Genomic DNA, 27,442 nt, shown 5'->3' on the forward strand with positions numbered 1-27,442 from the left:
TCCCTTTACTATTTCATAATTCCACGAAGCTTTGTACCTGTTTTGCTCGTATACAACAATTCTCTTATCTTAGACAAATTGGAGCAATTATCCAGGTCATAAAGTTTATCCAGCATTTTACCGCTCTTAATTTCCCTGTTTTTTTTTTTTTTTTTAAGTTTTTTAATTTAAGGCAAGTAAGGTATTCTTTTCTGGAAATTCCATGATTTGTACATAGATTAATGAATGGCCTAAAAATCACACAAATAAGTCTCCAATATATACAATGCCAGCATTTACCCAACTCCTTATATTTATATTATCAAGATAAAGGGACAAAGCTTCTATAGGAGCATCCAAGAAGATACATTCTTTACTATTATGCTTCCGTCTTACAAGATGGGTACCATGATACATTTCAAGACTTTATTTTCCACATTAAGTTGTTGTATAGCCAAGTTATTTGCCCAAAGAAAGAAAAAAGGGTTGTTGTTGGATAAAACTTGTCTTTCATAACAATTTTATGGGACCTTAAATTTACATTTAATTAAATGGGATAGCATTATGAAGTCATAAATCAAGTATACATCGTGGAGGGATGTTCCCCCTATCTTTTAATTTGTGGGACAAATTTGAGGAGGAAATTCTGGGTCTAGGCCTCCCCCATACAAACGTAATAAATAATTCATGAAATTCATGTGGCGTACGTTTGGGTACTCATAGGAAGCGTTCTTAATAGGTATTCCATTTTGGACACTAAATAAGATGGTACTGCGTTTATTCTCCCCAGCCATGATACATTCCCCCATTTGTTTATGGTAAGTTTTAAGTCCTGATATAAGTCGTTATAATTGTAGATTATGCTAGCTTTAGTGTACCTATAATCTTAATTTTATTAATGACAGGAGTATTTGCTTAAGTCTCTCTTTACTAGAACTCCACAGCAGCACAGAAAAACAACCAATCAGAAAAAAGTTAGGTACTATAAAACTCCCCTCCCCATGCATCATTTCCTCTTTCAAGCTGCGACAAAACAGAATAAAAGGCAGAGAAACATCATGGGGAAGAAACGAAGTCCTAGATACGATGAAAATAACGATGTCCATCATCCGAGAGTAACCGTCCTACTAGATAGAGTTGATGGACTGTAAACTGAAACGAGAGAAAAACAGAATCGAACAGGTTGATTATCCAATGAAATGTACTCTGAATAAGCATGTATGTACCCAATGTAGCAACCAAAATTAACCTTAATATGTAGATATCCCAACCCTACTTATGAAAAAACACAGACATAAGGAATAAGCGACAGGTAGCAGAGACAACAAACAGAGTTGCATACGTACCTGATAATCTAAACCAAAACATAAACAAGGGAGGGACAAGAATGGGTGGGAAATACTCGCCTCCTGTCATTAATAAAATTAAGATTATAGGTACACTAAAGCTAGCATAATCTACAATTTTATAACATGACAGGAGGCTTCGTATTTGCTGTTTCAACGCTCAGTTCACCAATCCAACGCTGTTTGTGTCGCTGGTATCTATTCCAGGAAATTTCAGAGTAATCCTAATCGGACATTCCAAGAACGATAAACGACAGCAGACAGATCAAAGAAGATGCCAGTCGACGAAGCATCTCCAATACAGAAAAAAGCACCATCCGCTGGTAAATCCATTGGACGCGGTCTAGCGACCTGTTTCCTAGCAGTTGGTCCATGAGCTGGCAAGCTGACTTATTAGCCCTATTCCTGTAGTTGTAAAATATTGAAGGACAAGCTAAGACTCACGATCCGTAAGGCTGCTCCTCCGATCGTGCCAGGGTCCTTCGGCGATGCGGCCTTGCAGGTAGATCTCCAATCTCGAGGAATTCGCCTAAGTCCCCCACCAAAATCGCAACAGAAAAACTGAGGAAGATCTTCCATTCCTTCCTGTCCTACCCGGTGGGATGTCTCATCCGAGGATAAAATCATAATGCAGGCAAGAGTGTGGCCAAACCAGCCCTACTCTAAGTGATACCAATATTCCAAATGGACTGTGTAAACCTCGGACGCAGTAGAGAAAAGACTCCAAAGGACGTCCATTCAGGGTTCCGAATTGAACTTGTGTGGAGGAAACGGTGGTCGACTACTCTGGGAATAGTGAATCCCAGAAATCTTCAAAGGAATGGGAAAAGCAAACTGGAACACAGATTTCCATCCAGAAATGCCCTCGTTCAAGAGTGAAAGATGTCTGTGTAGGAGTCGGGGCACACCAGGAACCTCCATGAAGTCTCATAGGACTCCTTGACGGTAGTAGAAAAGTAGGTTAGCGCGAATCCAACAAAATGGCTCTCGTGAGGGGTAAATAGAGCATAGACGGAGGGTCCTCCTCCGAGGAGACGGGGCAGTCCAGCCGTCTTATCCCAAGATCATAAAGACCGGGGGACTCAAGACAACCGGGGTTTCCAGTCTTACCCCGTGATCCATACGTACTGTTTTACCTTCAGGCCGGGAAATAGGCCTCCCATAATCTTGTTACCCGAGCAAGGCAGTGCCCGTTTGCTCCATGAAGGTCTCCACCTCTCCTGACATCTTGACATGGGAGAAAACTGTCTGCGCAGTTTGTTCGTAATGGTCCGGATATGCAAAACAGAAAGCAATCTCTGTATTACATGGTGCAGAATATGCCAAAAAATCTGCACACACCTAGCACCGGAGGGCCATCCGTTAGCCGTACCATCTCCAGGAATGTGTGCAAATAAGTGGGAGACTCCCCCCATTATACCTCTGAGTATTTCTTGCGCGTTTTACAGCGGTCCGGATCCAGTCTAAACATTAAATTATTGCATGACCTGGCAGGCCTCTCGAACGAAGTCAGTAGCGTGGATGACAGCTCTAATTGAATGCCGGAGGGACGCCCCTCTATGTAGTCATCGATGTCTTGCACAGGTACAAGCCTGTGTGATGAACAAATGGTCGGTACAGTAGAGCGTCGAGTGAATGAGAGAGCCGCGCTCTCTACTACCGTGATCGCATACCGTGAGAGCGTCCGGCTGCTAGCCTGAGCGGGCTGCACCCTTCAGTAACCAACAGCAGTGTCTACATCCGTGACCGGTTCTCCCTATGCGAGCTGATCCTCCCAACCTGTCCTCTGAATCCAGCCCAGTATATGGTTGAGAACGAGTGAGGGGTTGCGCCCTCTAATAACAAATCAGTATCCGGTTCTGTATGAGAGGGATCCCTAGAGATTCAGAGATTCTAGAGTCCCTAGAGATTCAGGGTGACCAAACATTAGGGCGCACCAATTATTAATGTCAGAATAAGGCTGAGGGCAATCTTCGGAAACAACGATGGAAAACTATCAACCGACTAACGGGATCCCGTGCGCGCGCACGCGGGGTCCAGGTAGACCGTTGGTAGCCTGAGGAAAGCTGGAGACGTTCTCCGCTATCCACGAGTGCCTGGAAGGTCGGAGGAGGTCAAGTCAGGCCTCACGACGACCCGAGCGAAAAGGAAAAGGAAGTCATGAAAAAACAAAAAAAGCAACAACTAACGTAGATAAGAGAAAATACACCAATTCTATCTCGGATAGAAGGCAAACAGCAGGCCGGAAGGTAAGAAAAGTAATCCCCACTGAACAGGGCCAGGAGCTAACCTAACGCAAGAAAAAAACTACTGAACCTATAAGGATTCCGGAAGGCAGATACGGAGTAGCTGGTAAAGACAAGGAAAAACTTTTTTCTCCTGTAGGAGTCTGGGTACCGGCCCTTGCTTGTGCGAAATTCTCCTTGGAGATGTGCCTTCGCCGGTTTGGAGTAAACCGTGGATGTGTCCGGGTCCACATAAGAAACATTGCCCTTCAGGCATGAGGTTTAGGGCCTTCACCCTTCCCACCATATTCAGATGGCCGGATACTGGTGTCCTCTTGAACACTACGGCAAAGGTGTTTGTCTGGACACCTGCCTATCTCCATATCACTGGTGGGCACTGGGTTTACCTCAGTGATATTACCCCAGGCCAAAGAGGGTTCGGTACCAATAGTGCGGGTCCGCCAATAGGGCACAGGCCCAGCAGGCCAAACGAATGGACACAGAAAGGTTAGCCAAGCAAATAGTCACAGACCTAGCAGGCCATTCAAGTAGGCACCGACATAGCAGGCTATTCCATGGGGCACAGACATAGCAGGCCAATATATGGGGCACAGACATAGCAGGCCGTTATAATGGGCACAGACAAGTAGGCTGTTCTTATGGGCACAGACATAGCAGGCCGTTCTTATGGGCACAGACATAGCAGGCCGTTCTTATGGGCACAGACAGAGCAGGCCAATCTTATGGGCACAGACATAGCAGGCCAATCTTATGGGCACAGACATAGCAGGCCGTTCTTATGGGCACAGACATAGCAGGCCAATCTTATGGGCACAGACATAGCAGGCCAATCTTATGGGCACAGACATAGCAGGCCAATCTTATGGGCACAGACATAGCTGGCCAATCTTATGGGCACAGACATAGCTGGCCAATCAATTGGACACAGACATAGCAGGCCAATCAATGGGGCACAGACATAGCAGGCCAATCAATGGGTTGTGTATTACCATAATATTAGTAATAACCTGTATTTATATAGCGCCTTCCAATTCCGTAGCGCTTTACAGTGGGTATCTAATGAGTAAAGAGGACCTCTGGGTTCGGGTAGAGGTCCCTAAAAATTGTAGATCCACAGGGCATCTTGTGACCTAGGACCCTTAGACAATCAACCCTTTTTTAACAGCGTAATGCTCTGTGAGTAGCTTGAACCGGGACTGGCAGTCCCTAAATGCCCAGCAGGCAAATAGTGGTATCCCATCTGTAATGGGTATAAGCGGAAGTCGTTCCAGTGACTATCACGTACATGAATGTAAGATAGACTGAGCGATACTGTCCTTGAACTGTGGATAGGTATGCACATGTTCACCCAGATCTGTTTGAAATTTCCTAGCATTATATAGATACCATCATCATACCACCTGAAGGGTATCGCAACCATGGACTCTTCCAGGAGCAGGGTTAAACCATAGCAAACACAATGAATTCCCCCAATAACCTGATAAAATTGCATAGTATCAGCGTAGACTGGTCTCCCATACCAGTTTGAGTCAGAGCCAGTTCTGTTAACTTATATATACGCCATGGACAGAGAATTCATACCAAAGTAGTCCCATCTGAGGCCTCATAGCAGGACCAGAAAAAAATATATACTGAGAAGAGTATGAATCCTGGAGTTAAATGGTACTGTATACACCCTGTAAAGAGCCTGTATAACTAGGTCCACTTAAACCCGTAACTCACAGAAATCTGTGATATACCCTGACAGGGAACGCACAGTAGAGCAAAACTCACATGTCAGTAAATCTCACAGCAGTCTGTGATATACACTGTCAGGAAAATTAAATCTCGAAGTACACTGGCAGTAAAACTAAATCTGTGACATACACTGTCAGTAAAGCCCACAGCAAAACCGTGAAACTAAACCTGCGATATACACTGTCAGTAACACAACAGCAATCTGTGAAAGACACTGTCAGCAAAAAACCCACAGTAAACTGTGATACACCCTTGTCAGCAAGATTTACAGCAATTTAGGAATATAAAGCCAATAAAACTCACAGTAGTCTAGATGCAATCTGCCCTCTAAAAGATAAAAGGTTGATCTATATAGTGAAGATCACACAATGCATATAAAATATGTGGGTTACCAAACATAAAAGATAGAAATACAAGTTATAATGTGGAATGGCAGTCACAGAAAACGTTTCCCATCATTACTATAGTATGCCACGTGTGGTTTGTAGACTCTGTCAGATAGGGGGAGAGTATTCAAGCTGATCTGTGCTCAAATCAGCCTAGACACGTGGTATATGTTGTATGGGAATAGAATTTGTCAGTGTAATCTGTATGCTGACGGTGCCAACTTGATAGCTATATACAATGAAATAAAAACTAATAGGCATATCGAAGGCAAACCTGAGAGCAGTCCGCTGGCCAGCAGGGCGACAGAAAAAAACGAGAACCGACCACCATGGAACGGAGGAGGGGCCACGAGCAGGCGCACTCTTTTCCACCCGGTCGACTGCCTGCGGCTCTGAGAGGGAGCCGAGTGTGGCGGCGGCGGCCACGTGGCGCGCGGGGTGGCCACGTGGGAGAGCGGAGCGGTCGCCGGGTACTCGCGTCCGACCGCGAGTACCTCGGCTGCCGGTAGATTACAATGGGGTTCAGGGAAATCAGGAGACAGCCAGAGGTTAGTCTCCTGAAACCCCAATACAAGGCATGTAGCCCGCAGAAGAAAGGTGGGACAAGGAGGGAGGGGTAGTGAGGGGAGGGGGCGGAAGGCAGACTTGAAGGAATCCCCAAGCAACTCCCCAAACCCACTACAGAAAAGGAAAAGGTCTCCCCAAAGAGACAGGGGAAGCAACAAATCGAAGGAAAGGGTTTCAAAAAATAATCAAAACCTCTACATACAATACACCTAACCTACATAAGCAGGAATAAGTAAATATAAGTAGAAATTTAACTAAACACAAAAAATATATAACAGATAAATATACAGAAGAAGAAAACATATGATACTAAATATTAACCAGGAACAGTATAACAAAATAAGTAAATCTATTAAGATACCAAATATAAATCCTAATAAATCAAAATAAATCCCAAAGCCACCCACTATAAGCAGGAGGCAGAGGTACTCTGACCTGTACTGATGCAGAGCAGCAAAGAAAGAGGAAATGATGCATGGGGAGGGGAGTTTTATGGTACCTAACTTTTTTCTGATTGGTTGTTTTTCTGTGCTGCTGTGGAGTTCTAGTAAAGAGAGACTTAAGCAAATACGAAGCCTCCTGTCATGTTATAAAATTATTGTTTACTATCTTAATCCAGTTGAAACTTAATTTTATCCCCAAATAAAACATTTCATTCTTAAACCAATTAAATGGGGATGAATCTCCCAATCTATGCAGTTGGTCATTCGGGACACTAGAATAAATTACATGCGTCTTTTTTAAATTTAATTTATAGTTAGAGATTCTGACAAAATCATGAATGCATTTCAAAACTGCCAACATATGGGTTTCAGGAGTAGAAAGTGCCAGAACTACATCATCTGCAAATAACATGATCTTTGAAGTCTGGTCGCCATAGCGAATTTACAGGATTAACTCTTCCTGTCTTATATAAGCTGCCAAGGGTTCTATTGAAAGCGCATAAAACATTGGGGCCAATGGGTACCCTTGTCTCGTCCCATTAGCTACTCCAAACCATTCTGAGTTGAACCCTTTTCTCGAGATCCTAGCAGATGGAGCAGTGTAAAGACTCATAATCCTATCTAGTATAGGCCCTACAGATAGCCCCAGCTAACTCTGTCACAGGCCTTCTCAGCGTCCAGAGCCACAAAGGCCACTGGGGAGGAAATAGATTTTCAGATATGGGTCAGATGTAACAGTTTGCGAACGTTATCGCCTCCCTCACGGTCCTTAACAAAGCCTATTTGATCATGATGAACTAATTTGGGAATTAAATCATTTAATCTCTCTGCCAGAATCTTGGAAAATATTTTCATATCGGTATTCAACAGGGATATGGGGTGATAATTAGTGACAAAATTATGATCTTATCTGGTTTAGGAATCAGGGTTATACAGGCTTGTAGCATCTCCAATGGGAACGGGCAACCCTTATCTATTTCTTCAAATACTTTTAGTAAGATTGGAGCTATGGTAGGTTCTATTATCTATACCATCCGGCCCTGGGGATTTTCCCTCCTTAAGGTCTTTAATAGATTTAGACATCTCATCTAGGGTTAGAGGAGAACTCAATTTCTTCAAGTCATCCCTACCCAACTGTGGTAATTTAAATTTCTTGAGAAACTCTCAGCTTGTTTCTGAGGCTGCTCTTTCTGATAGGAGATTGTACAGAGCCATGTAATATGAGGCAAAAGCTTTACCTATATCTGATGGAGAGATATTAACTTTGTCTCCCTCTATTATCTTCCTAATTATTTTTCTTTAAAATTAAGATTTCTGGAAAAATGCTTGCTAACTTTATTATCCCCATGGTACAAACATTTTATGATGGCGTTGTTCATTTTTATTTCTAATTTATTTCTTATTTCCAATTGGGTCTCCGTGATTTGAGCTGATTTTCCTGCTCCAGTTTAGCTAAAACTATATGCAAATCATTGAAATATTTCCCACTGAATTTCTTGCGGTGGGCCCCCATCTTAATTAGAATACCTCACATGAAGCTTTTGAAGGCACACCATATTGTGCCTCCACTAACATCTTGTTATTGTTCAAAAATATTCTGCAGCCTGTCTTAGCAAAAACCTTTGGGTTTCATTCAACCTCCAGGAAGTTCTGCCCTTCCTCGGACCATTTTCCACTATCTGTACAAGTATTGGGGCATGATCAGACCAGGTAATTATATCAATTTTTGATTTCTGAAATTTGACCAGGTTGCAGGTTTTAGTTCAAAATTGATCAATTCTTGAATAAGATTTGTGAACTTTAGAAAAAAAAGTAAAATCACGATCATTAGGGTGATGTGCCCTCTACATGTCAAACAGGCCGAATTCATGCAGGACTTCCTGGAAGGAAATACTAATCCTCTTATTCCCCTTTTCTGACTCCTTCATGCAATACTTAAATGTGTTATCTGGTTTTATATCCGGTACCATATTCATGTCCCCAGCAAGCAACACAATTCCTTTTTTTGACCTGATCTATTTTAGAAAATATTTTTTTAAAGAACTTTTGAGAGTATACGTTTGGAGAGTAAACATTAACAAGGGTGTAGCAGATGTCATTTATATTACATACCAATATCAAGTACCTTCATCGGGATCTTTTAATTCTACAATCAGCTAACATTTTAACCATTCTGCAAGGATAATTGCTACTCCTCTTTTCTTTTTATTTGGAAGACCCGAGGAGAAAACCCTAGGAAATCTGGTAACACGCCATCGGTGTGCTCCACCAGTCTTCCAATGGGTCTCCTACACAAAGCATTAATTGTTTTTTCTACTATAGAGTCATATAAATAGCCTCTTTTATGAGGTGTATTGAGAACCTGTGCATTGATTGAAAATACTTTTAATGTCATCTATACAGAGCCTGTCGAAGCCCCCCTGCCAACTCACACAACCAGGACAAGACATACACATACACAGACAATCTTACATTCATCCTTACTATCTTAAGACAATGTCTAAATAGACACAATCCTAGCCTATATTTCTATCTAGGCTAAATCACAGTTGCTGACAGGATCGGGATAATAGGTGGAGTCTAATGCATTCAATGTTGCTTCCCAATCTACCTCTCCTTGAGAAAAATAAATAAAAAACAAAAAAATCAACACTTCTCTCTTTGCAAATTTCTGAACTTTTCTTAAAGAGACACTGTACTCACTATAATCATTTCATCTCTTTGAATTGGTAATGATGCCTGGAATCTCCTGGTACTGTCTCTCCATACAATGTTAAACCATTTTAGAGCAGTTTAACACTAAATAAGGGATCAAGGCCACCCACAGTCCAGCCTCTTCTGGAGGTGTGGCCAAGGCAGAGATTACACACTTCCTTGAAGTCATACCCTTCATACCGTTAGTTGGAGCTCGGATAGACTAAAAAACAGACAGCTAACATCTCAGCCAATCATTATTGCCAATTGCTCCTCATGCTAGTACTTCCGCAGCACTCTAATTGGGGACTCTAATTTAGCATTGAAACACAAAAATATGAAAAACTGTTTAATGCTGAATGAAATTATGGAACTTGGGAAATCTGGACACTATAATCAGTTTAATGAAATGAAGCAGATACAGTGCCTACAGTGTCCCTTTAAGTAAAATCCCTCATACACTGTCTCTCACCAATATTTCATATAATAGACTTTCTTTTTCCTTCTTTAAATTTTGTGTGATAAATTCTAAACCATATAAAGTGCCTTCCAATCATTTATTCTAAGTACTAAATTTAAATATGTGTTAAGTGCTGATTTATTAATCAATAGAACCGCCCTTTTACAATTATATATTTTACAATTGTTTGTTCTTACCGTATATACTCGAGTATAAGCCGACCCGAATATAAGCCGAGGAAAAACCTGGGAAAACTTATTGACTCGAGTATAAGACTAGGGTGAGAAATGCAGCAGCTACTGGTAAATTTCTAAATAAAATTAGATCCTAAAAAAAATATATTAATTGAATATGTATTTACAGTGTGTGTATAATGAATGCAGTGTGTGTGTATGAGTGCAGCGTGTGTGTATGAGTGCAGCGTGTGTGTATGAGGGCAGTGTGTGTATGAGTGCAGTGTGTGTGTGTGTATGAGTGCAGTGTGTGTGTGTATGAATGCAGTGTGTGTGTGTGTGTATGAATGCAGTGTGTGTGTATGAATGCAGTGTGTGTGTATGAATGCAGTGTGTGTGTGTATGAATGCAGTGTGTGTGTGTATGAGTGCAGTGTGTGTGTATGAGTGCAGCGTGTGTGTATGAGGGCAGTGTGTGTATGAGTGCAGTGTGTGTGTGTATGAGTGCAGTCTGTGTGTGTATGAATGCAGTGTGTGTGTGTGTATGAATGCAGTGTGTGTGTATGAATGCAGTGTGTGTGTGTATGAATGCAGTGTGTGTGTGTATGAGTGCAGTGTGTGTGTATGAGTGCAGTGTGTGTGTGTATGAGTGCAGTGTGTGTATGAGTGCAGTGTGTGTATGAGTGCAGTGTGTGTATGAATGCAGTGTGTGTGTATGAGTGGTGTGTGTGGTGTGTGTGTGTGTGTGTGTGTGTTGCAGAGCCTTGGTGGGGGGTGGGCAATTTTTTTTAATTATTTTTAATTATTTTAATTTTTTTATTATTATTATTTTTTATTTAATTTAATTATTATTATTTTGTATTATTATTTATTATTTAATTATTATTATTTTTTTTATTATTACAATTTTTTTTTTCGTCCCCCCTCCCTGCTTGCTAGCTGGCCAGGGAGCGGGGCTCTCCTTCCCTGGTGGTCCAGTGGCATTGGCAGTTCAGTGGGGGGGAGAGGGGAGCTGGCAGAGCTGTAACTTACCTGTCCTGCAGCTCCTGTCAGCTCTCTCCTCCTCCGCGCCGTCCGTGCAGCTCCCTCTGTCAGCTCCCAGTGTAAATCTCGGCTCTCGCGAGACTTACACTGGGAGCTGACCGAGGTGCTGAACGGATGGCGCGGAGGAGGAGAGAGCTGACAGGAGCTGCAGGACAGGTAAGTTACAGCTCTGCCAGCCCCCCTCTCCCCCAGTCTGTATTATGGTAATGCAAATTGCCATAATACAGACTATTGACTCGAGTATAAGCCGAGTTGGGGTTTTTTAGCACAAAAAATGTGCTGAAAAACTCGGCTTATACTCGAGTATATACGGTAATTAGAAAGTCCCTCATATTCTCTCAGCAATATTTCCTAAAATCAACTTTTTTCCCCCACTTTTTTTTCTTTAAATTATGTGCAATAAATTATTTGCCATATAAAATGCATTCCAAAACTATAATTCTAAGTGCTAAATTTAAATATGCATTAAATGCTAATTTAGTCACCATGCAAAAAGTGCAATTTTCTATTCCGTTTTTCTTCTTTACATTTGTATTTACGCTTACAAAAATTATTTTAAGGTAGTTTCCTTCTGAGTTATAGGTTTGTATACCCATGCAAGGTGCTAGTTTTGTGCGCCACAAATTCACATAAGAAGAAAAGAGAAACAAAAAACATGTTGGTTGGCTTATTAAATAGGTATGCCCAGTTCAGACAGATCTTCTGATGGATTATTTATTGACAGTTTCACCATTATAAAAAATCAACAGCTTTGTTGGGAAGTCCCATCTGTATGGTATTCTTTGTTTCTCAAAGTTATAATCAAATCCCAAAACTTCCTTCTGTTAGTCCTCGTTGCCAGCAAAAGGGTAAGAAAGACAGAGGGGGTCAAAAATTTAGAGTCCCTTGGTTTAGCGTACTGAGCCTTCCTTATGAAAGAGTCTTTTAAAGCATAATTCAAAAAAACTGACAATTATGTCTCTTGGTTTGGTAAAGCTTATATTTGCTAGCTTCCTTAATCTCTCAAAGGGCATGCAACCAATTTCTTGCTAAGTTAAGAATTGCCCCAGATATTCTTTTAAATAACCTTCAAAATTGTCTTGTGAGATATTTTCTGGTATCCCTTTCACCTTTAATAGAGAGGCGTAACTAGAAACCACAGGGCCCCGGTGCGAAAAATGCCCTGGGACCCCCACCATACATCTACCTCCTAACTCACATGTCCCCGCCCCCCCCCCCCCACATGCAGACAAACAGGTACACATGCAGACACATACATACAGACACACATACATACACACACACACACACAGAGGCCCATACATACAGACACATGTAGAGACACACACACATACACTCATATACACACATTCCGACATATACACATGTACACTCACAGACACACACACTCACAAACGCACACTCACACTCAGACACACATACACTTACAGACACACTCACAGACACACACACACACACACACACACATACACACAGTGAGACACACATACTAATACACACACTCACAGACACTCAGACACACATACACACAAACACACACACTCAGACACACATACACTCACAGACCCATACACATTAAGACACACACATACACTTACAGACACATACACACTTACAGACACATACACATTCAAACACACACATACACACAAAAATTATTTATATTAATTGTCCACCCAGCCTCCCTACCTGGAGAGCTGGTGTGGATCTGTCCTTGGGGTCCAGTGGGGCTTCAGTGCGGCGGGCGGCAGAGTTCCTGTCAGACGCAACGAGGGACCTATGTTCTCTCTGCCCTGCTCTCTCGTGGGCTGTCTACTGATGCCAGGAGCCAGAATATAACAGCAAACCGCAAACTGCGTGTGAGGGAGCAGAGCAGAGAGAACACAGTTCCCTCGCCGCGTCTGACAGGAACTCTGGGGGGGGGGGGTCCGTTAGGTGGCCAGTGAGCCCCCTCTTAGGCCCCCCTATGACAGGGGGAACACGGAGGGGGCGGCACCTTAGGCCCCCTGCGACCATGGTAGGTACGCCACTGCACACGCATATTGTTTCTCTGGGATCAATCTTCAACATCTGCGACTTTGTCTTCCAAATTCTTGACTTGTGATTTAAGCAGAGCATTTTGTGTTTGTAATAATTTTCATTCTAAGTGTACATTACTAATTTGCTTCTCCTGTTCCAAAAGCTTTTATTTTAACAAACCTATTTCTTCCTTTACTTCTGAGATATGCATGACAAAGTCATTCTTCATTTTGATGTACAAGTTGTCCAGAGCTGCCACTAAGCTCTCTTGTGAAACAGGTTTAACTGCTTCTGCGGTACCACTGTCAGTGTGGGTAGTTAATAATGTACCAGTTTGAGTGCCTGGGGATAATGAACCTCTTGAAGGTCTTGTGGCAGGAACAGCAGCTTTAGGGGAGTAAAACAGTATTATCTGACTCCTTGTTTAACAATTTGCTGTTAAAATTACTCCTTTTCTTTATATACTACGCTTCCCAGTCAAACCGTCTAAGGTTTACATTTCAAAACACTTTAACCTCCAAGTATTAACTCTGGACAAGAGTGTAAAGTGGCTGCTTACGGGGAGATTGACTAAGCAGTATACTCTTTGCTATGAGAGAAATTGGTTGAACCAGGTTTAAGTCTCAAGGCGTTTTAACCCACCCAAACATTTTAAACTACAGCTGTGCTTCATGCAGGCATGTATGAAGGAATGTAGGAATGTAAAGTAACTGCTTGGGATACTATTACAAAATCAGCGTACTTTTTGCCAAAATAAAAGATTGGTTAGAGTTACCTCCAGAAATATTCCAAACATTTTTTAACCTACTGCTATGTTCAGAACTGAAGTGCAAAATAACTGGGTAATATCAGCTGAGCAGTATTCTTTTTGTTATGGCAGAGGTTAACCATTTAAGGACAGCAGGCAATCTATGCCGTCCTTAAGGGGCTGGCTCTAAACGCCGGCGGGAGGCTAGAATGTCCTAGCCGTTCTTGCCACCCACATGGCTGGCGCCATTAACCCATGCAGATCGCGGTCGGGGGGCATGCCCCCTGTGCCCAGTGACCGCGGTCTGCAGGCTGTCACTGCGATCAGTATTTACACACACTGCACTTAGTCACAAACACTGGCCAAAATTGGCGTTCAAATTAGTTTTTTGCAAATTTTCACACACAAAACAAATATTAATGATAACTAGTGTTTGTGACCAAGTGGCTACTAAAAAAGACTGGACATACCCCATTTGCAATACCTTTAGTTGTCTACTATTGCAAATGGCATGCCATCATGGGGGTAATTCTCATTCCTGGGCTATTATACGGTCTCAAAGGCAACGTAACCAATATTGCGAATTTCAATGTGAAAAAAATGGAAAATATAACATGATATATTTGACCCTGTAACTTCCCAAAACACTATAAAACCTGTACTGTTTTACATGTGAGACATCGCTGAATACACATATGTGTATTTTATTGCAGTAAAAGCAAACTGTATTATGACATTCACAGTTAAAATGTCACGTAGAACTAAAAAAATACAAACAATCTTATTTTCTCCCATTTTTTAATATTGTATTCATATTAAATTATGTTTCATACCTAAATATTTGATGTTAAATGAAAGCCCTGTTTCCCCTGAATAAAATTATATATAATGAGTGTGGGTGCATTTAATATGAAAGAGGTGAATTATGGTTGGACAGACATATAGCGCAAATGCCAGGTTTTGTTTACATTTTGTTTTGATCACAACAAGTACATTTGGCTCAGTCTTTAACCCCTTATGACCGGAGGGCGTACTATTACGTCCTTTTAAAAGCGGCTCTAAACGCCTCAGGGCGTAATAGTACGCCCTCCGTTTTTTTTAAACTTACCCGGTCGCCGGCGATCCCACGCCGGCAATCGCAGTTGGGGGGACTCCCAGGGAGCCCCCCGCGGCACGTCCGCCCTCCAGGAGCCCTCCCGGCCATGTGAGAGTGAGGTCCTTGCGAGGACCTCACAATCACATGGCCGGGTTAGCTGCCTGCTGCATTACAGTTGGTCCCCCTGCTGGCTGAAAATCAAATAAATTTTTTTTAAAACAGTGTAAAAAAAATAAATTACATACTTAGATCATATATATATAATAAATATATATGATCTAAGTATATATATACACATATACATACACACACATACACCGTCTAGGTGTATTTTAATATTAATATATATATAATTATATATATATATATATTAATATCAAATTACACGTAGACTGATACTGATTAAATATATATATATAAATATTGTTATATATATATTTATAAATAATATAAAAAAAAATATGTAAATACGTAAAAAAATAAAATAAAAAAATAATTAAAAATAAAATATTAAAAAATATATAGATGTGTTTTATTTCGTTCTAACTGTATTGTGATATTAATATATATATATATATATATATATATTTATATCAAAATACACTTATAACGAAATAATATATATATATATATATATATATATATATATATATATATCTATATACATAAATATATACGTATATATCACTATATATATACCTATATATAAATAAAAATATACAAAATAAATTATATATATATATACGTATATATACACATATGTATATATATACATATATTAATTCTACACATATATTTATGTAATAATTTTACATAATTAGGTATCCTAATTAATTACAATTAGCGGGACCTGCCTGACAACCCATGCCGAAAGTAAGGGAATTTAATTTGCTAGCACTATATTTAACCCTATAACTTTCCAAGACACCATAAAACCTGCACATGGGGGGTACTGTTTTACTCGGGAGACTTCGCTGAACACAAATATTAGTGTTTCAAAACAGTAAAATGTATTACAACGATGATATCGCCAGTAAAAGTGAAGTTTTTTGCATTTTTCACGCACAAACAGCACTTACACGGACGATATTATTGCTGCAATACTTTTTACTGTTTTGAAACACAAATATTTGTGTTCAGCGAAGTCTCCCAAGTACAACAGTACCCCTCATGTACAGGTTTTATGGTGTTTTCAAAAATTACAGCGTCAAATATAAGGCTTGTGTTTCATTTTTTTCACTTTAAAATTCGCCAGTTGCTTACGTTGCATTTATGACCCTATGGTAGCCCAAGAATGAAAATTACCCCTATGATGGCATACTATTTGCAATAGTAGACAACCCAAGGTATTGCAAATGGGGTATGTCCAGTCTTTTTTAGTAGCCACTTAGTCACAAACACTGGACAAAATTGGCGTCTTTTGCATTTTTCACACACAAACAAATACTAACGCTAACTTTGGCCAGTGTTTGTGACCAAATGGCTACTAAAAAAGACTGGACATACCCCATTTGCAATACCTTGGGTCGTTTACTATTGCAAATGGTATGCCATTATGGATGTAAATTTATTTCCTGGGCTACTATACAGTCTCAAAGGCAACGTAACCAATCTGGCGAATTTCAATTTCAAATGTAACGCGCTATATTTGACCCTGTAACTTCCCAAAACACCATAAAACCTGTACATAGGGGGTACTGTTTTACACGTGAGACTTTGCTGAATACAAATATGTGTATTTTATTGCAGTAAAAGCAAACAGTATTATGACATTGACAGTTAAAATGTCATATAGAACTAAAAAAAATGAATAAAAATCTTATTTTCTCCCATTTTTTCATATTAAATTATGTTTCATAGCTAAATATTTGATATTAAATGAAAGCCCTGTTTCGCCTGAATAAAATGATATATAATAAGGGGGGTGCATTTAATATGAAAGAGGTGAATTACCGTTGGATAGACATATAGCGCAAATGCCAGGTTTTGTTTACATTTTGTTTCGTTCACAACTTATACATTTGGCTGCGGTGTTAAGGGGTTAAGGGGTTAATTAACATCAGAGTTAAATCTCAATACACTTTGGCCTTTAGATATATTTCAAATACTGCAACCTGCAGCTTTAATTCATGCTGGACTTCATGTAGAAAAGTTATATAACTGTCTAAAGTAAAATTGACAAATAAGTAACTCTTTGCTCAGAGTAATATTGACAAAACAATATGCTCCTTGTTGTATAAGAAGTTGGTTAAAGTCAGGGTTAAATCTCCATACACTCTAACCACCAGATATTTTCCAGATAGCTTAAAGCGGCACTGTCATGCCGAATCCCGTTTTTTTTTTTAACCCCCCTCCCGCCTCCACTACATCCAATTGACCCCCTAGTCACCCCCAAATGCCCCTAAGCCCCCCAGATTACCTATTTTTAAATCTGTATCTTCTGCCCCGATCTTTATTCAGGGCGCCGCCATCTTTGTGTGGGTAGGTGAAGTCCCTGTGGGACACGTCATCTACCCACACTAGATAGCTCTGAGATTCCTGCACATGCCCAGTGAAACACCTGGACATGCGAACGGGAATTTCATCTATTCATTCATTCATCAGACAGACGAATGAATGAATAGAAAAAATCAGACGAACAAACTAACACTGAGTATCACTGAGTATCAGTGTTCGTTTGTTCGATCAGTTTATTACAAGGAGGGAGCTACCGACGTGCAGCTCCCTCCTTGTAATATGTAAAGACAGAAGCGGTGGGGAGCTGTGCTCCCCACCACTTCATAAGCCCCCCAGGTCCCCCCTCACTCTATGGGGGTCAATATGACCCCCATAATAGCACAAGGGAGATTAAAATCTCCCCAATGCCCCTACTCGCTATACCGCGAGTAGGGGCATGTCCACTAAACAGTGAGCAGCCTGCGGCTGCTCACTGTAAAAACATAAATGGTAATAAGGGGGGGGGACCTACTGTCCTCCCCCCCGGCCCCCACCCCTGCGCGGTGGGTGGGGGCCCTAATAAAACAATAAGGGGGGGGGACCTACTGTCCTCCCCCCGGCCCCCACTCCTGCGTGGTGGGTGGGGGCCCTAATAAAACAATAAGGGGGGGGGGACCTACTGTCCTCCCCCCCCGGCCCCCACCCCTGCGCGGTGGGTGGGGGCCCTAATAAAACAATAAGGGGGGGGACCTACTGTCCTCCCCCCCGGCCCCCACCCCTGCGCGGTGGGTGGGGGCCCTAAAAAAATAATAAGGGGGGGGACCTACTGTCCTCCCCCCCCTGGCCCCCACCCCTGAGCGGTGGGTGGGGGCCCTAAATGAACCCCCCCCCCCATCAAGGTGACTAGGGGTCCCAAGCCCCTAGTCACCCCCACCCCAAAACATTCTAACCCCTACCTACCCCCCTCACCCTAAAAATAGTGAGGGGGGAATAAAATAACTAACCTGTAAAAAAAATAATTAAACTTACCATTTGACGTCTTCTTTTTTCTAAATTCTTCTTTCTTCAGCCCCCAAAAAGGCCAAATAAAAATCCATCATACCCGTCGCACTTACCCGTCGTAATTTTACAAGCTTGGGAAAGTTCTTTGGAATTTTCCCACGCTTGTAAAATGACACAGAGCACTGTGATTGGATGGCTTGAAATCCATCCTATCACAGTGCTCTGTGTCATTTTACAAGCGTGGGAAAGTTCTTTGGAATTTTCCCACGCTTGTAAAATGACACAGAGCACTGTGATTGGATGGCTTGAAAACCATCCAATCACAGTGATCTGTCATTTTACACAGCGTGGGAAAGTTCTTTTGAATTTTCCCACGCTGTGTAAAATGACACAGAGCACTCTGATTGGCTTAAACCAACCAATCAGTGTGTTCTAAGCCTAATTGCAGGGCGGGGCAAGGCTATATAAGCCTTGATCCGCCCTGCGGAGCTCAGTACGCGGCGTGCCCTCCATGGGTGAACATGGATTAATTTTTTTTTTTGCGCTCGTTTTTTTTTTGTTTTTTTTTAAAGTGCGACGGGTATGATGGATTTTTATTTGGCTTTTTTGGGGGCTGAAGAAAGAAGAATTTAGAAAAAAGAAGACGTCAAATGGTAAGTTTAATTTTTTTTTTTACAGGTTAGTTATTTTATTCCCCCCTCACTATTTTTAGGGTGAGGGGGGTAGGTAGGGGATAGAATGTTTTGGGTGGGGGGGGGTGACTAGGGGCTTGGGACCCCTAGTCACCTTGATGGGGGGGGGGTTCATTTAGGGCCCCCACCCACCGCTCAGGGGTGGGGGCCAGGGGGGGAGGACAGTAGGTCCCCCCCCTTATTATTTTATTAGGGCCCCCACCCACAGTGCAGGGGTGGGGGCCAGGGGGGAGGACAGTAGGTCCCCCCCCTTATTATTTTATTAGGGCCCCCACCCACCGCGCAGGGGTGGGGGCCAGGGGGGGAGGACAGTAGGTCCCCCCCCCTATTATTTTATTAGGGCCCCCACCCACAGCGCATTCCCTATTGTGCTCAAGGAAGAAAAAAAAAAAAAAAAGCAAGTTACAAACAGAATCTTAAACTTATCTAAGCTGTCAGCAGTCCCAGGTGTAGTATCAAGTAGATGTTCAAGATAGATCTCTCTTTTGCTAAACCGGTGTTTCGCTGGAGGTTTAAAATGCTCGTGACCTGCAGTCTCCTAGCAGCTTTCCTTAGCTGCCATGGTGTGCTCCCTTGAAGCTGTTTCAGCATTTCCCATTATCTATCTCTCCGAGGCACCCTGGTGGTGATTGATTGTTAAGTTATCTTCCCTTTCCACATGTGCATATGTCAGTGACCTTTGACATTTTTAGCCGCAGATAGAAAAAAATACAAAAACAATAGAAAAATTACACCTAATGTCTCAAGAAATGTCTACATATTATTTCTCATGGCCTCTCACCAAAATTGCCCTCTCAACCACTTGTTTTTTTGCAGTTCACAAATAAATTTATACAATAAGTAGTAATGACTAAAACCATGAATCCAATGAGGTTGCAAAAGCTTGAAGTTATTTAAATGGACAATTTCAGACGATTTGCTAAATATTGTGAGATATGAGTAATCTGTATATTGTATAAGTGGCTAAATTGTATTTAAGCACCAATAAAATTAACCATTTGTAGAACATGTGAAAATGAATCAATAGTATTTAGGCACATGTAGAAATGACTACGTCTAGGACATGTGTGAATGGAATTGAATCTGTGGGTTCAAATAGTGACCATATCTGGGGAATTATTTATATTGTGTGGGCAAGGGTGAGAAGTTTAACAACAAACTGAGAATGGGTAGGATGTATGATCCAACAACTTTTACTGTGTCATATGATTGCTGGTGCCATATAGTGGCTCCACTATCCTCTACTATGATTAAACTTTATGCAGAATAGTGAGATTAACAAAAACACATACAGTGGAAAGTTTACACCACATAGACCAGTATGAGAAATTCTCATTTTGGTCAATGAGGTGTGACCTTACCCCTATATGGAGCGTTTCTTGACTTGTCAGGAAATGGTCACCAAGTGTGCAACTGATGCAATTTTAAAAATATTATAGTGATATGTTTTCCATTTGTTATTGTATTTATTTATTTTTATAATTTTAAAAACATTATCTATAAAATACATTGAAAATTATGTACATGTTTTTCGGTCTTTTTAATTTCTTGAGGACACTTTAGACATTTCTATTTTTTCCTTTTGTTTGACAGGATATATTTGGATACAAAACAGAAAGATGGAGACAGATCTTGTGCATTTTTGGATACATTTTTTCCCTTGGAATACTTCGCCTCCTTTTTTATTGGAAGCCAGAGGTGGAAGTATGGTGTCTCTGTGCCCCTTGCAGCTTGGATGATGCAGATGTTATATTGCTCAGGACCACAGTGAGTATGACTTAGTAGCTAAGTCAAAGTGGTCTACCCACAAACATTTAGAAGAGAGTCTGCTGAAAACAAGAGTTTGATTAGCCACATAGTGTAGTCCTGTAATATTATATTTATGTATGTTACTTTGTGTCTCTTGAGGGCATGTAATCTAAAGTGACTATTTTATTATTATTTTAATTATTATTATTTTTTTGGGGTGGCGGGGGGCATGTTTGCTAAAAATGCAAGTGTGTACATGAAGTTGTCACTACCTTATTGACCATTTTAAGTACCGCAGATGATCCAGATTTTAGAAATATATGCATTTTTTTTTCTACAATCGCCATTGCACTCATACCTTTGCCAGGTGCTGTAACCTGTAGCATTTCAGCATACAAAAATCCATAGTTTTTTTTTTTTCGTTTTTTTTTCTCTCCCCTTGGGATCTTCGGGGTCCATATGAACTTTTACGCCGTTATGGCGGTTGTTAAGTTATAGATTCCAGTTAGTTTATCCATGTGTTCCAATCCTCTATCTGTGTGTATCTATTTCCTATATTTGTCAGTATACCCCTTTCCATTTTCGCTTGCCATATGACTTGAGTTAATTTAATTGTATTTAAATTAATTCTTGGATGTGTGGAATTATCACTGTTCTCCAGTTACATGCTAGTAGGAGTTTTGCTGCCGTAATGATATGTATTATTACCATTTGTATATTTATTTTGCATTTTGGGCCACTTTAGATTTAATAAAACTACTTCAGGCTTAAATCTTATTTTCTTTCTCGTTATTTGATCAATTACATTCTTCCAATATTGACTTATAGGAGTACAGTACCACCAGCTGTGGATCAGATTGCCTTCATTAACATTGCATTTCCAACACCTATATGATATTTAAGGAAAAATTATATTTAAACGTTTTGGTGTCAAATACCATCTATTAACAAGTTTAAATTGTGTTTCTGTAAGATTTAGGCAATGCATATGTTTGTATACTTTACTTAGGGAACTTATCCACTCTTCTTCTTCTATAGATATGTGTAGTTCATTTTCCCATTTGTTAATCAATCCTATTGGTTTATCATCATAATTTTGGCACATTTTGCCAATAGGTACTTATAGCTCTTTAGTTCCAGAAGATGTCTGAGTTTTATACTTTTCTCCTCCTTGTTCTTGGATAAATATTCAGCAATGAAGCTCTTGATTCTCAGGTAATTGAAAGTTTAATTCCATGCGATATTGAATTCGTCCATGATTTGCCTAAAGGGTTTGATTTTATTCTCCACTATTATATTTTTGAATTCCCTGATCCCCCCCGATTTTCCATCATGTCTGAAATCATAGAGAATGGGAGCACCTCTATTATTTTAAATCCTATATTGAATGTTATTTTATCCCACCAGCTTGTTAGTTCTTTAAGTATCTGTGATTTGCTCCGTGCGTCTTTAATCGCTTTTTTGTTCAGATCTAAAACCCAAAATAATGAGGACAAATTGTTTACCCCTGTTTTAGTTTTTTTCATGTTGTACCAAGTTTATTTGGTTGCCATATTATTTTGAGTGAGCAAAATATGGAAGAGTCTGCAAACCATGTAACATTGCATAATTTCTGAACACCCGGGACCTCCATCTTGCTTTGACCTAGCTAGATTTTTCATTTTCACCCTAGCTTTTTTGCCTCCCCATACAAATTTGAAGAACGATGAATGTAATAACGCTAACTAGTTTTCTGGAAAATTAAGGTATCATTATCCATACGTATAGCCATTTTGGTAAAATTTATGTTTTTAGAATGTTAATTCTACCTGACCAGGAAAAACATAGTCCTTTCCAATCCTTTAATTTTTTATTAGTTTGTTTTAGTAAAGGTAGAAAATTAGCTTTGATTAGGTCTTTTAATTCTGGAGTTATAGTTATGCCTAAATAACTTAATTTATCTTTTTTACCAGGGAGCCCGATATTTTGTACAAGCGCATTAGTTACTCTTTTATCCATATTTTTAACCATATACATTGATTTCTCTAAGTTCATTTTATATCCTGAGACTTTAGAGTATATTTTTATTTCCTTCAGTAGCTCTGGGACCGAGATTTCAGGATCTAATGTTAATAGAATATCATCTGCGTATATGTTTAACTTTGTTTGTCCAGAAATATTATTGAAGCCTTTTATTTTTTTGTTTTGTCTTACTAAAGTTGCTAAGGGTTCTAAAACCATTATGTACAATAACGGGGAAAGCGGGCAACCCTGTCTTGTCCCATTTGTTATATTAAAATTATGTGATATGAATCCTGACCCTATAACTTTTGCTGATGGATCTGTGTAGAGGGCTGATATCACTTGTAGTATTGAACCCATGATTCCAAATTGTTTTAATGTCACAAACATAAAACCCCAACCCACCCTAACCCGCCCTTTAACTATTGTTTGAATATCCTTTTGTGAGTGTGTTTATTTCTGTGTCATTATATCTTGTTATTTTTCTTTGTGTTTGTAGTGCAATTGTACAATACCCTTCTTGATTTAATTTATGTGGTTTTTTTTTCTGTTGGTGATATATTTCCGTTTGTGTGTTGTGCATATCAGCACATCTCTTGGGAGGTGGTCTGGGACTCCTCTCGGTTTATTTACTCTATGGCATCTCTCTATAGTAGGTATTCTGAAGTCCCATTCCAGATCTAGATGTTTGATAAAATCTTCTATGTATGACTCAAGGTTTTTTGCGGTTACTTGTTCCGGTATTCCTCTGAATCTTACATTGTTCCGTCTTTATCTTCAGAGTCTATCAGTTTGTTTTCCATTTCTGTAATTTTTCTTTACAATGTCAGGTATTCCTCTCTATGGCTTTTTTCCCTATGCTCCATCACATTTAGTTTTTTTCTATTCCTTGCATTTTTGCATTGAAAGTTAATAATTATTTTTTGATATCCCTGGTGTTAGCTTGCATTTCTTCTCTGAGTTTTTTAAATTGTTTATCCAAGTGTCTAAGAAGGTGGTCGTATTTGTTCCTTCCCTCTCTTGTCTCCTGGTTGTCCTCCTTCTGTTCTTTGTTAATATATCCCTCTATTGGAATATTTGACTATAGGGATTCTTCCACGTTTGTCTTATTTCCTGGCTGCTGTGGTGTAAAAAAAGAAGATGCGTTTTTCTGTTTTGTTTTCAGGTTTCTTTTCTTTTCTTAGATGTTTACCATCTTGTGTCTTCTTTGTGGCCATTTTGTTTACTCTTTCCTAGAGTTTGTTATCTCTTTGGTGTGTTAGTATCTTTAATTTGCTGTATTGTCTTCCCTCACGCCTTCTTGCTTCCACTTGGCCTCAATTATATTTTGCCCTACTTATCCTTTTACTTATTTATTTTCCTTTTTTTCCCCATTACTTTTGACTTATCAAGCATACACTCCTTTCACTACTGATATAATAAAAGTTTGAGTGCAGGAGATGCTGGAAAAAGATAAGGCCAGGATATTTGGCAGATAAACCAGGCTGACGTGCAAAGGGAAAGGAACCGGCCACAGAACAAAAGGCAAATAAATAAATAAATAAAATAAAAAAATATATATAAATAAATAAACAAATAAAAAAAAAACGGAATGGAAGAGGTTATATGGGGTTTTACCCCCGACTAAATAGCGGTGTCATGTGAGCAATTCAACCCTGTTGGAAAAGGTTTCAAAGACTTTAGAACCTTTCTCTACAGGACTTTACTATTTTACTTTCCCAACCTTTGATTATTGCTAATTGTATGTTCCCCTGCTTGGTATCAGTTTACATTAGTGTTTACATTAGTGTTTCAACACTTAACTTTTGACTGTTTTCCCGGGCTGTCATGCTTGCTGTTTCCTCATGTCGTGGCTAGCTTTGTCCTGTTTAGTCCTGTGTGGGGGTCCATGTCATGCTCTGGCTACCCTCTACTTCGCTGACTCCTGGTCGGCTCCCGGCTCCCTCCGTCCCACCCTCAGCCGCGTTACACGAGGACGTGCGAGTGCATGCTACGTCATCGTTCCACCCCTGGAAGGCTTTCAATTAGTTGTGGCTCACAAAAATCCATAGTTGATCAGCACTAATGGGTTTTGCAGTTGTTAAAACAACTTTTATTGCAGCATCAACAATTCAGTTTAAAAATATAAACTTTCATCAGGAAACATTTAGCATTTATATTCTTAGTGCATGTCATGACTTAAAAAACACAATCTTTAATATCCATACTTGTTTTCTTGGCAACTAGGTATAAAACACAAATAAACTTTGCCAGTTTTTACAAAGTAATTTTTTAAGCAATTCATGAAAATAAGGAATAAAAAAAAAAAAAAAATATTGAAAGTGTGCTGGGTGCATAACGATGTGATGTAAAATAAAAGTTAACAGAATGATGAAAAATGTACCTGCTTTTAAGGGGAGACCAATCGCGCATGCACGGCCGCCAGCGGGGGAGACCTAATGCGCATGCGCGGCAATGCCACGCTCGCGCATTAGACCTCTCCATAGGAAAGCATTGAAAATGCTTTCACTGCTTTCCTATGGGGAATTGAGCGACGCTGGAGGTCCTCACATAGCGTGAGGACGTCCAGGAAGTGCCCTCACTAGAGGAGGAGTTAACCCTGCAATGTAATTATTGCAGTTTATGAAAGCTGCAGCTTTGGGTTAAGGGTAGTGGGAGTTACAGCTACAGCTGATGGGTTAAGGGTAGTGGGAGTTGGCACCCAGACCACTCCAATGGGCAGAAGTGGTCTGGGTGCCTGGAGTGTCCGTCTAATAGTCTTTTACCTTCCAATAATATATATGCTCTTCATAATGTTTACTTATCATTTAAACCAATTATAAACAAAATTTGTCTCTTTTTGTTTTGTATGCGTGTCCAGCCCTTAGAGGTAATATGTAAGTGAGCTTATATACCTGTGTGATTTAAGTGCATGTTATCTAACCTAATGTTATCCAACCTAATCACTGGTTGTTTAAAACATTTTAATATTGTGTATTTTGTATTTATTTTTGTTTGATAAAGAGACTGTGTGCATCTTTTTGTATATAGTAAGAGTACCGCACTTACATTCTCCTGGCAGTTGAAGCACCAGATGCTTAAGAGGGCCCTGAAGACCACCAAAAGTGCCCAAATAGATGTTTGTGCTTCAAAATGAATTGCTGCTTGGTGGATTTATAAGTGATTATTATCTTTGACTTTAGGAAACACAACACTAATGCACAGCACACACTGGGCAGAACACAAGCCCTAAAAAAGGATTTTCTTTCTACAAACAGTTAACAAAAAAGAGTTGTTAAACTACAAACCATTGAAATCAACTTGTTGCCACCACCAGTCTCACAATAGGATCAAATAAACTATTATTAAACAGGATATATCTATCTCTAAACTAAAGTCATTGTAAGTGTCAGTGGATCACTTGCAGGGATTAGGCACAATAGGAACTTAAACAGTCTCACACAGAAGGATCAGTGACGCAATGTACAGTGTTGGTGTTTGAAGGGATGCTTGTATACATTTATTGTTTTAATACAGGGGTGTGTTTGTATGTAATGTTTCCGTTTGATTGCAGGGGTGTGTCTGAATGTAATGTTTACTTTTAAATGTGGATGTACATTTGTGTGAAGTATTTGTGTTTGAGTCAAAGGGTGTGTTTGGATATACTTTTGGAGTTTAAATGCATGGATGTGTTTGTATATAATATTTGTGTTAGATTGCAGGAGTGTGCTTGTATGTTGTGCTGGTGTTTGACTGATTGGATGTATGCACATACACTACCACATACAGACATACTTACACAGATATTCATGCACATTAACACACAGATGCATATAAATACACAGACACATACACACAAATTCAAAAAGACACCGACACATACACACATATAGATACACACTGACAAATACACACACCAACATACACACATGCACCCTGACACACACAAACATTGATACATGCCCACATCATGACACAGATGCACACACTGACATAAAGGCACATACACAGATGTGTGCAAACACAGATGCAAACCCTGACACACACACACACTCATACTTACTCACACACATACACAAACTTACTCACACACACACACACATACTCATACATACACCCATACACATACTCACACACACTAATACACACACAAACACTCACACACAAGTGATTTTTTTTATATCTCCAGCCACTCTCCTGTTAGCTTACCTTGTGTGTCCAGGACGGTGGCTTGGAGTCCTGGTCCTGCTGCGGGGAATGAAGGGGTCTGAAGTTCTTCGTGCTCCTCTCCCCTCACGCTGTGGCTGCCTCCTCTCCCTCCCGCACCATCTCTCTGCATAACACTGGGGGTAAGTGACAGACTGTCACTTCCTTCCAGTCGGCCGCCATAACAGGGGTCCGGTCACGGTCTTAAAGGACCACGGCACTCAACCGGGTCCCTGTTGAGCAGTAATGTTTCCCCGTGTGCTATAATCATAGCACCAGTGAAACATTCTGCGGCACCCCTGTTTGGGAACTGCTGGCCTAGATATCAATATTGTTTTTTTCATTCTTAAATTGGACAGGAGATGCAATCCATATCATTGGGAAGACCTTTTGTCCATCATGGTGATCTAGGCTCCATACCTGAAAATCAGCTCTCTATT

At 40.3% G+C, this 27,442-nt stretch overlaps 1 protein-coding gene across 1 annotated transcript in view; it reads left to right on the forward strand.

The window, feature by feature from the left end:
* The window catches only part of LOC134586876 (probable cation-transporting ATPase 13A5), a 196,899-nt gene that overhangs the window by 23,080 nt on the left and 146,377 nt on the right, over positions 1 to 27,442 (forward strand). Inside the window, exon 2 of the mRNA XM_063442778.1 lies at positions 20,661 to 20,834. Coding sequence (XP_063298848.1) covers positions 20,661 to 20,834 — 174 coding nt within the window. The remainder of the gene's footprint in view (positions 1 to 20,660; positions 20,835 to 27,442) is intronic.

Source organism: Pelobates fuscus, chromosome 2 (genome assembly GCF_036172605.1).
Source record: "Pelobates fuscus isolate aPelFus1 chromosome 2, aPelFus1.pri, whole genome shotgun sequence".
In the NCBI taxonomy this organism is placed as follows: domain Eukaryota; kingdom Metazoa; phylum Chordata; class Amphibia; order Anura; family Pelobatidae; genus Pelobates; species Pelobates fuscus.